The sequence below is a fragment of the Scyliorhinus torazame genome, chromosome 10 (genome assembly GCF_047496885.1).
Source record: "Scyliorhinus torazame isolate Kashiwa2021f chromosome 10, sScyTor2.1, whole genome shotgun sequence".
Classification (NCBI taxonomy): Eukaryota; Metazoa; Chordata; class Chondrichthyes; order Carcharhiniformes; family Scyliorhinidae; genus Scyliorhinus; species Scyliorhinus torazame.
Genome location: NC_092716.1, coordinates 40,010,261 through 40,023,907, shown reverse-complemented (window position 1 = coordinate 40,023,907; position 13,647 = coordinate 40,010,261). Strand labels below are relative to the sequence as shown.

At 49.6% G+C, this 13,647-nt stretch overlaps 1 protein-coding gene across 2 annotated transcripts in view; it reads right to left on the bottom strand.

Annotated features, from left to right (window-relative positions):
- The window catches only part of nfat5b (nuclear factor of activated T cells 5b), a 373,902-nt gene that overhangs the window by 15,172 nt on the left and 345,083 nt on the right, over positions 1-13,647 (bottom strand). For both annotated transcript variants that reach the window (XM_072517959.1, XM_072517958.1), the window contains one exon: positions 11,571-11,836. In XM_072517959.1, coding sequence (XP_072374060.1) covers positions 11,571-11,836 — 266 coding nt within the window. The remainder of the gene's footprint in view (positions 1-11,570; positions 11,837-13,647) is intronic.

The following is a 13,647-nucleotide window of genomic DNA, read 5'->3' as shown; positions in this document are numbered from 1 at the left end:
TTGGCACCTGACGCGGTTCTCGTTTTCTGCCTCTCTCGCTCTTCACTGGCCTCACTTCGCTTGAGTGAGAGCGTTATGAAGCCGGAGAATCGTGCCCTGTGTTTCACAAGTTTATTTGAGTTCTTTGCGGGTGTAATAAAGGAGAACCAGAAAATGGAGTATATTTAGATTTCCAAAAGGCATTTGATAAGGAGCCACATGAAAGGTTAATATACAACATAAAAGCATATGGTACACTTCCGGTGACAGCTATGAAGGATTAAGTCACACATTTGGTGGCTCCTGCTCTGGTTGGACTTTTGGACCTTTTCCCTGATTTTCTACTGGACTTGAATTGTAAAACTGATGACAGAGGCAATTGTGTACTGAATTCCCACATCAGTGCATGGAGAGAAGAGCTAGAAGTGCTCATAAAGGCAGAAACAGAAAGCCAGAGAAGGCTTGGGCTGAAGCTGCAGCAGGAGACAGCATGGCGGAGGACCGGACCTCTGGTTTGTCGACCCAGCGGTCAACGGAGCAGCTGATGCAAGTTATTCAGGAAGGCTTTGCTAAGCAGAAACAGGACTGCTTGGACCCGATAAAAGAGTCAATTGAGCGGCTGGAGCTTAGATTGGACGCCCAAGATCGGGCGATCCAGAAAGTAGAGAAGGCGCTGGCTGAGCAGGAAGAACATCAAACTGCAGTGGAGTTAGAGGTGGGGATGCTGAGAGACAAGCAGAAAAGGTTCCTGGAGAAGGTGGAGGACCTAGAGAATAGGTCCCGCCAGCAGAACTTGAGAATCGTTGGGCTCCCGGAGGGGTCCGAAGGAGCAGACACTGGGGCATACACAGCTGCTGGGGGAAGGGACATTCTCCCGACCCTTGGAGGTGTTTTGTAGAAGTCCGCCGGGAACCAGTCTAGTCCCGGCACCTCCCGGCTCGCGAGGAAGCCGCGAATGGGAGACCCCCCCCCCCGAGGGCAATGGTGGTGAGATTCCACAGGTACTTGGATAAGGAGCGCATTCTACAGTGGGCCAAGCAGACACGGAGCTGCAAGTGGGACAACAGTATTCTGCGGGTTTACCAAGACCTGAATGTGGAGGTGGCCAGGAGAAGAGCGGGCTTCAACCAGATTAGGTCGATCCTTTTTAAGAAAAAGGTGAAGTTTGGACTGTTGTACCCGGCCCGTCTGTGGGTCACGCACGAGGAACACCACTTTTATTTTGAGTTGCCTGAGGGCGCGCTGGACTTCACGAAAAGGAAAGGGCTGGTGGACTGAGAACTTTTGAACTTTGCTGCAATGTTCTGGTTTTGTTTTTTTTGTTTTTCTGTTCTTCAAAAAAAAAAGTTTCTCGTTTTTTGTTTTGTGGAAGCTGTTTGTAATGTCTTTTGCATTGATTTGGGACCAGCAGCAGAGCTGTGTGAGTTAAAGTTTTCATTTGCACTGTTGGGGGATGGAGGTGTGCTTGTTTAGATCTTGGCGTTTTTCTGTCGGGCAATTGTGTGGGGATTGTTTGATGTTGAAGTATGTTTTGTATGAGCGGGGGGAGGGAGGGGGGGAAACAATAGGTGGGACACTATCCGGCGCCAGGGATGGGGGCCACCAAGCTAGCTGGGCGGGCTAGCTCACGGAAGCGCAGTGGGGGGTGTGCATATGTTCAGTTTATTAAAGAGGTTGGGTTACAGAGTGTTGTTACCGGGGGGGGGGGGGGGGGGGGGAAAGAGGGGGGTACATGTTCTGCTGACGAGGGAGGGACTTGGGCTAAGGGACAGAGAGGAGGTTGGGGGCGGAGGCTGCCTGGAGGCAGACCGGTGGAGGTGCGGAGCATGGGCTGGAGGCGGGCCCATAAAAGCAGATGGCTGATCGGCGAAGGGGGTGTGGGCAATGAGCCCCCCAACTAGGCTGATCACCTGGAATGTTCGAAGGTTAAATGGGCCGGTCAAGAGGGCACGTGTGTTCGCGCATCTTAGGGGACTGAAGGTGGACGTGGTAATGTTGCAGGAGACGCACCTTGGAGTAACTGACCAGATTAGATTGAGGAAAGGCTGGGTCAGTCAGGTCTTTCACTCGGGAATAGACTCTAAGATGAGAGGGGTCGCGATCCTGATCAATAAGCGGGTGGTGTTTGAAGCGGGTAGAATAGTCTCGGATGTGGGAGGTCAATACATTATGGTCCGTGGGAAACTGGAGGGGGTGCAGGTGGTATTAGTAAAAGTGTATGCTCAAAATTGGGATGATGTGGAGTTTATAAAGAGGATGTTGGGGAAGATACCGGACCTGGACTCGCACAGGTTGGTCATGGGAGAGGACTTCAACACAGGTTATTGACCCTGGCTTGGACCGGTCACGCTCGAAAACTGGCAGGGTGCCAGCAATTGCAAAGGAACTAACAGGGTTCATGGAGCAGATGGGGGGGGGGGGGGGGGGGGAGAGATCCATGAAGATTTGGGCAGCCGAGGGTGAAGGAGTTCTCCTTCTACTCACACGTGCATAAAGTGTACTCCTGGATTGATTTCTTTATTTTGAGCAGGGCCTTACTGGCAGGGGTGTTGGACACGGGGTACTTGGCGATCACAATCGCAGACCATGCTCCGCACTGGGTTGACCTGCAGGTTAGTAAAGATAGTAACCAGCGCCCGCAACAGAGGTTAGATGTGGGACTTTTGGCTGACGAAGGGGTGTGCGAGCGGCTGAGGAATGTATTCAGAACTACCTGCAGATCAACGACATGGGGGAAATTTCAGCAGCGGTGGTCTGGGAAGCACTGAAGGTGGTGGTCAGAGGGGAGCTCATCTCGATACGGGCCCATAGGGAGAAGGTGGACAGGACAGAGACGGACCGACTGGGAAAGGAGATACTACAGATCGATAGGAGGTATGCGGTAACCCCAGAGGCAGGGCTTTTAAGGGAACGGCGGAGGCTACAGGTGGAGTTCGACTTGTAACCACAGGGAGGGTGGTGGAGCAGCTGAGAAAGGCGAGGGGGGCGATCTATGAGCATGGAGAGAAGGCCAGCAGAATGCTTGCACAGCAGCTTAGAAAGCGGGAGGCAGCCAGGGAGATAGGGAAAGTAAATGACGGAGATGGGAACCTCATTGGAGATTCAGCAGGGGTGAATAAGTAGTTTAGGGATTTCTACAGTAGACTGGCCAGGTCGGAACCCCCTACGGGGCCGGAGGGGATGAGGCACTTCTTGGAGGGGCTGAATTTCCCAAAGGTGGACGGGGAGCTGGTAGAAGGGCTGGGAGCCCCGATCGGGTTGGAAGAGATAGTGGAGGGTCTGAAGGCCATGCAGTCGGGTAAAGCCCCGGATGGGTACCCAGTGAAGTTTTATAAAACGTTCTCTGGGATATTGGGGCCGGTGTTGATGAGGATGTTCAATGAGACAAGGGAAAGAGGGGTGCTGCCCCCGACAATGTCACATGCCACGATTTCGCTGATTCTGAAGCAGGACAAGAACCTGGAACTGTGTGGATCCTACAGGCCAATATCCCTGTTGAATATGGATGCCAAATTGCTGGCCAAATTTTGGCCGACAGGATTGAAGACTGTGTTCCGGACGTTATTGGGGAGGACCAGCTGGGGTTTGTTAAGGGTAGGCAGTTGGTGGCCAATGTAAGAAGGTTGTTAAATGTGATCATGATGCCCCCGGAAGGTAGGGAGGTGGAGGTAGTGATCGCCATGGATGCAGAAAAGGCTTTTGATCGGGTAGAATGGGATTATCTGTGGGAGGTACTGGAACAGTTCGGATTTGGGCGGGGCTTTATTGACTGGGTCAGGTTGCTGTATCAGGCTCCTGTGGCAAGCGTACGGACGAATAGGACAACATCGGACTATTTTAGACTGCACCGGGGGACGAGACAGGGATGCCCCCTCTCCCCACTGTTGTTCGCGCTAGCTATAGAACCATTGGCAATTGCTCTAAGAGCCTCAAGGGGGGGGGGGGGGGGGGGGTGGTGGAGCACAGAGTCTAGCTCTATGCGCCAGACACCAAAACGTTTGATGAACTTGTGAATATAGTGGGGCAACACTTTAACCCAACCCTGTCCACGATAGTCCAGCATTACCGGTTTAATACTGCTGAGAGGACCCCTGGAGAATCCCTTGCCGATTTTCTATCCAGGCTACGCAGGATTGCGGAGTACTGTGACTATGGTGAGACCTTGTCAGAAATGTTACGCGACCGTTTGGTTTGCGGTATTAACAATGCGGCCACCCAGAGAAAGTTGTTAGCGGAGCCAACATTGACTTTTCAACAGGCCATTCAAATAGTATTGTCCCGAGAGAGCGCAGTGTGAGGAGTACAGGAGCTACAGGGAATGGAAGTGCATGCCTTGGGGCGCAACCCCTTCCGTCCAAAAACGTCCCCCCGCACTCCTGCGGTACCTTGGGCAAGGCAACGTCCGTACCGACGCCAGTGGCCGTCGGACATTCCTCCCCGAAGGGAGCCTTCTCCAGAGCCAATGGATGAGGAGCCATGTCCGTGTCAGACTTGTAGGCGCCGACCCCGTCGTGGACGGCGGTCCTGGGGATGCCAGAGGCGCTGTCGTTCCGACCGAAACTGGGACCAGCCCAGGGGCTGTAACTGGGACCAGCCCAGAGGCCGTACCTTCCATGTGGATGAACCTGCGGCGACTACTCCTGAGGACGTGGAGACGGAGGACGACCGCCTGCAGCTGCATTGTGTGGCAGCTCCCCATGTGGCCCCCATTAAGGTGACAGTACGGGTCTTTCGGAGGCTGGAGTCCGTTTACGTCGCACAAAGTGCGTATTTCAGGCAAAGGAAGTAGTCTACCTAGGTTATCGGGTGGACCGCGAAGGTCTGCACCCCGTCGCAGAGAAGGTGCGTGCAATTCAACATGCCCCCGCCCCGACTGACACTTCGCATCTTCGTTCTTTTCTCGGTCTCGTAAACTATTACGGGAAGTTCCTCCCCAATCTGGCAACTACGCTGGCCCCTTTGCACCTTCTGCTAAAGAAAAATCACACCTGGGTTTGGGGTCAGCCGCAAGAAACCGCTTTCCGGCGGGTAAAGCAACAATTGTCGTTGTCTGGGTTACTAACCCACTATGATCCTGGAAAGCCTTTGCTCGTCACATGTGATGCATCCCCGTATGGTATTGGGGCTGTCCTGTCTCACAAGATGGAGTACGGGGCCGAACAACCGATAGCTTTCGCCTCCCGCACATTGACTGTAGCGGAGAAAAAGTACGCGCAGATCGAGAAGGAGGGCCTCGCAGTGGTTTTTGCGGTGAAACGCTTCCACCAGTACGTGTACGGCTGCCATTTCACTATCGTGACTGATCATAAGCCCCTGCTGGGACTTTTCAGAGAGGATAAGCCAATACCGCCCATTGTTTCTGCACGGATCCAGCGCTGGGCTTTGTTGCTTGCTGCATACGAGTATCCTCTGGAGCACAAACCAGGTACGCAGATAGCAAATGCCGACGCACTGAGCCGATTGCCTTTATCGACCGGCCCCATGTCGACCGGTGAGGTGGTTGCAACCCTAAATTTTATGGACACCTTGCCTGTCACGGCATCACAGATCCGTGAGTGGACCCAGACGGAGCCAGTCCTGTCAAAGGTTCGGCACATAGTCCTGTATGGTGGGCAGCATAGACAGCTCCCAGGCGAGTTGCGGGCATTTTCCTCCAAGCTGTCAGAATTCAGCGTGGAAGACGGCATCCTCTTGTGGGGGACGCGTGTAATTGTCCTGGAAAAAGGCCAGGAGCTGATACTAACAATGGGCATCCAGGCGTATCCAAAATGAAAATGTTGGCCCGGAGTTATGTCTGGTGGCCAGGCCTCGACACCGACATTGAGAAGGTGGCCCAAAACTGCTCCATTTGCCAGGAGCATCAAAGCTTCCGCCGGCTGCGCCCCTACATCACCAGGGCGGCGTTGGGGACGCTTGCATGCAGATTTCGCAGGCCCTTTTCAAGGATCCATGATCCTTCTACTAATTGACACCCAGTCCAAATGGCTAGAGGTGCATAAGATGCAGGGGACAACGTCCTGCGCAACAATTGAAAAGATGCATTTATCGTTTAGTACGCATGGCCTCCCCGAGGTGCTGGTCACGTATAACGGCACTCCATTCACGAGTGAGGAGTTCGCGAGGTTCACGAAGATGAACGGCATCCGCCATATCCGCACTGCCCCTTACCACCCGGCTTCAAATGGGTTGGCAGAGCGCGCAGTGCAGACATTCAAAAGAGGCCTAAAGAAGCAGTCTTCCGGATCAATGGACACAAGACTGGCTCGCTTTTTGTTTACGTACAGGACCACCCCCCCCATGCAGTGACTGGGGTAGCTCCCACAGAACTCCTAATGGGCCGGAGACTTTGCACCCGCCTTAGTATGGTTTTCCCGGACATTGGCGCAAAAGTACGCCACACACAAGAACGACAGGGACAGGGATTTTCTCGGCATCGGCCGATTCGGCAGTTTGCGCCCGGTGACCCAGTATTCGTGCGGAATTTTGCTGGTGGTGCCCAATGGGTTCCTGGTGTAATCTTTCGCCAAATGGGCCCTATATCTTACCAAGTGCAAGCCCAGGGTCGTATCCAGCGAAAACATGTAGACCACCTTCGGTCCAGAAGACTATCCCCTCAAAAGATTCCCCGCCCCCGGAGCTCATTTCTACAGCTGCAGAGACCAGAGACAAGGGATGGTAGTCCTCACAATCTTCCACTGGTGCCTCACACGAAGCCTGCGCAGGTCGTTACGGGACCGAATGGAGATAGAGACGCTGACATGACGGAGGCAGCAGACTCTGACTCCGAGATGGAGACACAGGATGCATCTGAGGGGGAATCCTCGGGTCCACGGGCCGTGGATGTACAACCGTTGCGTCGTTCATCACGGAAGCGCCGGTCTCCGTCTCGTTACACGCTGCCTGATCCAGCGCCGCGTGCAAATGGTGTCCGGCCTGCGGCCAAACGAGTCCGACGCCCTCCTTCGCCAGGGTCTTCGGTGGATTCCTTGGACTTTGGGGGGGGGGTGGGATGTTATAACCTGCCTACTTACCATTGGCTGGGGACTAATGACTATCCCACAATCCTGTGGGAGTATGAGCTTCCCCAATGAGGGGGGGGCGGAGAAATCACTAGTAAACTCCTAGTATAAATAAAGCTGGCCAGTTCAGGAACCAGCAGGAAGGAGTATGTAGCAAGGGAAGTTACTGCTACTGTTATGTATATATGTTATAGTAAATAAATGTTATTACTTTGTATCCTTAAAACTCGTGCTGGATTCTTCGTGGCCCTTACAAAAGGAAAGTAATGCTTGAGCGGAGTCGGGGAGAGGGCGGGCTGGCGCTGCCAAATTTTAGTAACTATTACTGGGCGGCGAATATAGCCATGATCAGGAAGTGGGTGGTGGGGGAAGAGGTCGGAATGGGAGCGCATGGAGGCGGCTTCATGCAAGGGCACCAGTCTGGAGTCGTTGGTAACTGCGCCTCTGCCTTTCCTGCCGGCATGGTACTCCACCAGCCCCGTGGTGGTGGCGGCCCTGAGAAACTGGGGGCAATGGAGGAGACATGTGGGAGCAGAGGGAGCATCGATCTGGTCCCCATTCTGTAATAATCACCAGTTTGCCCCGGGAAGTATGGATGGTGGGTTCCTGATATGGCGGAGAGCAGGGATTGAGAGGATGGGGGACATGTTTATAGAGGGGAGCTTTCAGAGTACGAGGGCACTGGAGGAGAAGATTGGGTTGGCGAGGGGAAACAAATTCAGGTATCTGCAGGTACGGGACTTCCTACGTAAACAGGTGTCAACCTTCCTGCTCCTACCGCTAAGGGGGAATTCAGGAGAGGGTAGTTTCCAGAGGGTGGGTAGGAGAAGGGAGCGTCTCTGACATTTACAAGGAACTTATGGGGTCAGAGGAGACGCAGACCGAGGAGCTGAAGCGCAAGTGGGAAGAGGAGCTGGAAGGAGAGATAGAGAATGGTCTGTGAGCGGAGCGTTGAGTCGAGTCAACTCGTCCGCAATATGTGCCAGGCTCAGCCTGATACAATTCAAGGTTGTTCATCGGGCTCACATGACAGTGGCCGGATGAGCAGATTCTTTGGGTGGTAGATAAGTGTGCAAAATGTGCGGGAGGACCAGTGAACCATGTCCACATGTTCTGGACATGTCCGAAGCTTAGGGGATTTTGGCAGGGGTTTGCAGATGTCATGTCCACGGTGTTAAAAACAAGGGTGGCACTGAGTCCAGAAGTGGCGATTTTCGGGGTGTCGGAAGACCTGGGAATCCAGGAGAAGAAAGAGGCAGACGTTCTAGCCTTTGCTTTCCTGGTAGCCTGGAGACGGATACTATTAGCTTGGGGGGACTCAAAGCCCCTGAAGTCGGAGACCTGGCTATCGGACATGGTTAGCTTTCTCGGTTTCGAGAAAATTAAGTTCGCCTTGAGAGGGTCACTGTTAGGGTTCGCCTGGAGATGGCAACTGTTCGTCGACTTATTCACGGAAAATTAATCGTCAGCACAAGGGGGGTTAGTTTAGCTTAAAGTAGGGGGTTAATAAAGGTGGGACCTGTAAGGAAAGGAGACGGCTTTTGCACTATGTTTATAGTTTCATGTACATTGTTTATTTTGTTGTTGTTACAGTACCTAAAATACCTCAATAAAACGTTTATTAAAAAAAAAAGCATATGGTTGTGCAGGTAATATATATATTAGCAAGGATAAAGTACTGGCCAACTAAGAAGAAACAGAGGTCAGGATAAATGTGTCATTTTCAGGTTGGCAAACTAAGTAGTAGTGTGTCACAGGGATCAGTGTTTGGGCCTCAACTATTCATAATCCATATTACAGGTTGAAAATCCCTTATCTGAAATGCTTGGGGCCAAGTGTGCATTGGAATTTTTTGGATTTCGAAATAAACTGCGCGTGGTAACTGCGCATTGCCTGGGAGCATTCTGGCATTGCCCACTCTGACATCACGTTGGCGCTCTAAAAAACGTGCGGATTTCAGAATTTCGGATAAGGGACGCTCAACTTGTAATGGACATGGATGAAGGGACCGACTGCATTATAGCCAAACATGCTGAAGAAGATGGGGAACCAAGTTTTGATACAAAGATGGGGAACCAGATTGTGAGGAGGATATAAAGAGTCGGCAAAGGGATATAGATAGATTTAGTGAATGTGAAATTATATTGGCAGATGAGAGTATTATGAGGGAAAATGTGAGGTTGCTCACTTTGATAGGTACATTAGAAAAGCAGAGTATTATTTAAATGAAGCGAGGCTGCAAAATTCTGCAGTACAGAGGGACCGGACTGTCCTCGTCCACGAGTCACAAAAAGACAGCGTGCAGCTACAGCAAGTAATTAAGACAAATTAAATATTGCCTTTATTGCAAAAGGGATGGAGTGTAAAAATAAGGAAATATCACTACAACTGTAGGGGGAATTGGTGAGATCACACCTACAGTAGTGTGTCCAGTTTTGGCCACTTTACTTAAAATGGGGACATGCTTGCGTTGAGTTTCATGTCTTACGAGTTGAGTTTAGGAAAATGAGAGGTGATCTGATTGAAACGTACAAGATTCTTTAGACAGTTTCCCCTCGTGGGGAAATCTAGAACTAGTAGGCACAGTTTCAAGATGATTGAAACAGAGAGCTGGTAGTCTCTGATGATTTACATACTATTTTACCAAGTTCGAGAAAGAACATGGAGAACTTGATTCCTATACAATCCTCCAAGACTCTGGGGACAAGGCATGGGAATTCACAAAACCACCATCTCATCTCTGTGAACTAGGGTTGAAGGCAGAGATTTCGGGGGAGATGTTGGGTAATGTAAATAATGTACTGAATAGGGTCAGAGACCTGGGGGAAATATAAAGGGTTAATGTTAAATACGTAAACAGACAGTCTACATCAGTGACGCAAGATCACATGATAACAGAATATGCAGAGATAGTTCTATGTGAAGCCTTGTGCTCGGCTTTGTACTTGGTATAGTCTAGGTTTATATGTTCAACAAAAAGGAAACTTTTACAGCAGCCTTGCATTAATCAGTCTCGATTGATTCTGACCCAGGACAACCTAACTGAAGACCCAGAATGATAATGACATTATAGTTTAGGAAGGATGAGAGGACATTGGAAATGGTGCAGAAAGAACTTATGAAAAATGGTTCCACGATGAGAGATTTCCAGTGAGGATAGATTGGAGAAGTTGGTGTTGTTGATTGAGAAAAAAATAATAAAAAAGATAAAGATGCCGAAAGTCACAAAGGGTATGGTCAGAAAAGAAAGGGAGAAACTATTCGCATTGGTGTATCAGAGGACACCGATTTAAAGTGATTAGCAAAAGAACCAGAGGTGACAAGCAGAACATTTTTTTACACAGCGAGCATGGCTTTCAAAAGGGAATTGGCTAATTATCTCAAGATGAAAGATATGTAGGGCAACAGGAAAAGACCTAGCCAACTTCCTCTCAGAGGACTTGTACAGATGTGTTGGGCCGAATGGCCAGCCTCCATGTTGTGATCATATGGTTTGCTGTAAAGTGCTTTGAAATGTCTGATGGCACAAAAGATGCTATAAAAATGCAAATAAATCTCAACAAATATGCCATTATTGACCAAGCCTGAATGAAAATTAGGCTTCATATGTGCATGCATATGTGACACTGAGTGACACTGAGTAAATGCAAAGGACAGTTTAAAAGAAAGAAAAATCCCAGATTATACAATGTTCGTAGCATTATTATTCACGAAGTGCAAGCAATATCAGTTTCTAAGATCTGTTATCCATTGCTGAGTTAGCCATTCAAAATATAATTCAAAAATCAAATAATAGGACATATGAAGAAAAAACAAGACATAGCCCAAAACCCCAAAATTCCAGGCATATTCTGCTGGTTTTCTGCTGAAACTCTAGCAGGAAACCAGGCAAATTCCCAGAGAGAACAGAAATCCAGTTATGGCAATTGTCAATCATTTCCAGGCTACCTTTCAGGGAACAACATCTCAGTTAATTTTTATAAGTTAAATGATGGGCAGGGATGGGGCCAGGGTGGAGATTTCTACACCAGGAACTCTGTTTCTGATTCTGTAAGGGGCTTTTTTATGATGGTTGATATGCTATTTCAGTGGAAACCTGGACCCTTGAAGAGAGTTAGGTTTTTTTTTTAAATGTGAAGTGTGAAGATTGGTCCCTTTGCTCAGAGAACAAAGAGGAACAATGCTGGCATGGCTGACTGACCGGAGACTACTACTACCATCTCTGCTAACAGCACCACCAGAACCCAAGTCAAAGTTTCCAAGGGGATGGGGTTGAAGGAAGGGGCGGGGAAGGTGGCAATGGCAATACAATGTACATTATGACACTTGGAACCACTGATCCCATGTTAATTATGTAGCATTTGCTGATCCATTGTGTTAGTGATTTCATTCTGTGGGTTTTTTGGATCCTATATTTTTGAATGCTAATTTATTACCAGTAAAACAAGAACTGGAAAAATTAGAAGTACATGATTACTGTTAAAAGTTAAGTCCTGGCCAATATGTAGCATGCCATTATATATTCATTATACGGGTTTAAAAGCCGTTGTACAATATCAAAATTCATCCTACCTATGGATTAAATGATCGGCTGATGCTGCTTCCCTGGTTCTGTAAAGTCACCAGGATGTCATCAATCTTTTCCATGTTCTGTTCAGCAGTAATGGCAGATGATAGTTGCCTTGTATCAGTCAGCTGTGGGAGGAGCGTAGAAACAGCTTGTCCTTCAGTCTGTGCCTGCGTTGGCTGGTTTATCACAAGTAGTTGATCAGACAAAGTAGATGGTCCAGTCGGGCATGGTTGAGATACATTCGTTATGCTCATTAACTGTCCACAATCTGTGTAAATAAGATTTTGGATATATTTCCACAGTAACAAAAGGTAGTGTCATATTCCTTACTTTAAGTCAACAGATCTTAATTTTTTTTCTTTCTGGCATTTCCCACTCCCACATCCGCCTTTCCCTGCCTCAGTAACTTATTAAAAATCTGTTACATCTCTTCTTCCAGTTCTGATGCAAGGTTGTTGACCTGAAGTGCTAACTCTTTCTCTTACCACAGAGGTTGCCTGACCTACTGACACTTTCCAGTTTTGGTTTTTATTTTTTTTAAACAAATGTTTTATTAAGGCATTTATGGTTTTACAACAAAAGACACAAATACAAATGTAAACATAATTCAGTGCATAACACCTCCCTCCATCTCTCACTGTTCCCACCTAAGCCAAACAAAAATAACCTAACTTCCCCTGCCCCACCTTACTCCCTAACCCCCCCCCAACTAATTGAATCTGCTAACAGTTTATTTTTTCCTGAAGAAGTCGATAAACAGCTGCCACCTCCGAACGAACCCTAACATTGATCCTCTCAGGGCGAACTTCATTTTCTCAAGCCTGAGAAACCCAGCCATGTAGCTAACCCGTACCCCTGATTTTGGGGCTCAGAGTCCCTCCACGCTAATAAGATCAGTCTCCGGGGAGACTACCAAGGAGGCGAAGGCCAAAATGTCGGTCTCTCTTGCCCCCTGGACTCTTACGACACTCCAAAAGTCGCCACCTCTGGACTCGGTGCCACCCTTGTTTTTAGTACCGTGGACATGACATCGGCAAATCCCTGGCAGAATCCCGAGCTTCGGACATGCCCAAAACACGCGGAAATGATTTGCGAGCCCTCCCGCACACCTCACACCTGTCCTCCACCTCAAAAATCTTGCTCATCCAGGCCACCGTCATGTGTGCCCGGTGAATCACCTTGAATTGTATTAGGCTGAGCCTGGCACATGATGAGGACGCGTTGACTCTGCTCAGAGCATCCTCTCACAGACCCACTTCTCTTCCCAACTCATCTTCTAATTTACGCTTTAACACACCTATCTGGGTTTCCTCCCACTCCATAAGTTCTTTATAGATATCCGATACCTTCCCCTCCCCCACTTCTACAGACTACCTTGCCCTGTATCCCCTGTGGCGGTAGAAGTGGAAAGGTCGACACCTGCCTTTGCACAAAATCCATTCCCTCCCCGGCAATTCAAACTCCTCTTCCAGATCCTCCAAACAGGGAAAGCTCCCATTAATAAACAGATCTTCCAGCCTCTCAATCCTTGCTCTCTGCCACCTCTGAAACCCCCCATCCATCCTCCCCGGGACAAATTGGTGATACCCACAAATTGGAACCCACACTGATGCTCTCTCCACTCCCCTATGCTTCCACCACTGCCCCCAAACTCTCAGAGCCGCCACTACCACTGGGCTTGTGAAGTACCGGGCCGGCGAGAACAGCAGAGGTGTCGTTACCAGTGCTCCTAAACTTGTGCGCCTACATGATGCAGCCTCTACCCGCTCCCACACCGACCCCTCCCCCATTACCCACATCCTGATCATGGCTATATTTGCCACCCAGTAGTAGTTCCTAAAGTTCAGAAGTGCCAACCCCCCAAACCGCCCCCCCCCGCCCCCGGCTCCGCCAGCAGCACTTTCTACACTCACGGGGTTTTATCCACCCACACAAAGCGAGAGATCACCGCATTCACCCGCTTAGAAAAGACCTTTGGTATAAAAATAGGGAGGCATTGGAAAACAAACAAAAATCTCAAGAGAACCGTCATTTTTATCCTCCCCGCCAGTGACAACGGGAGCATGTCCCTCCTCCAGA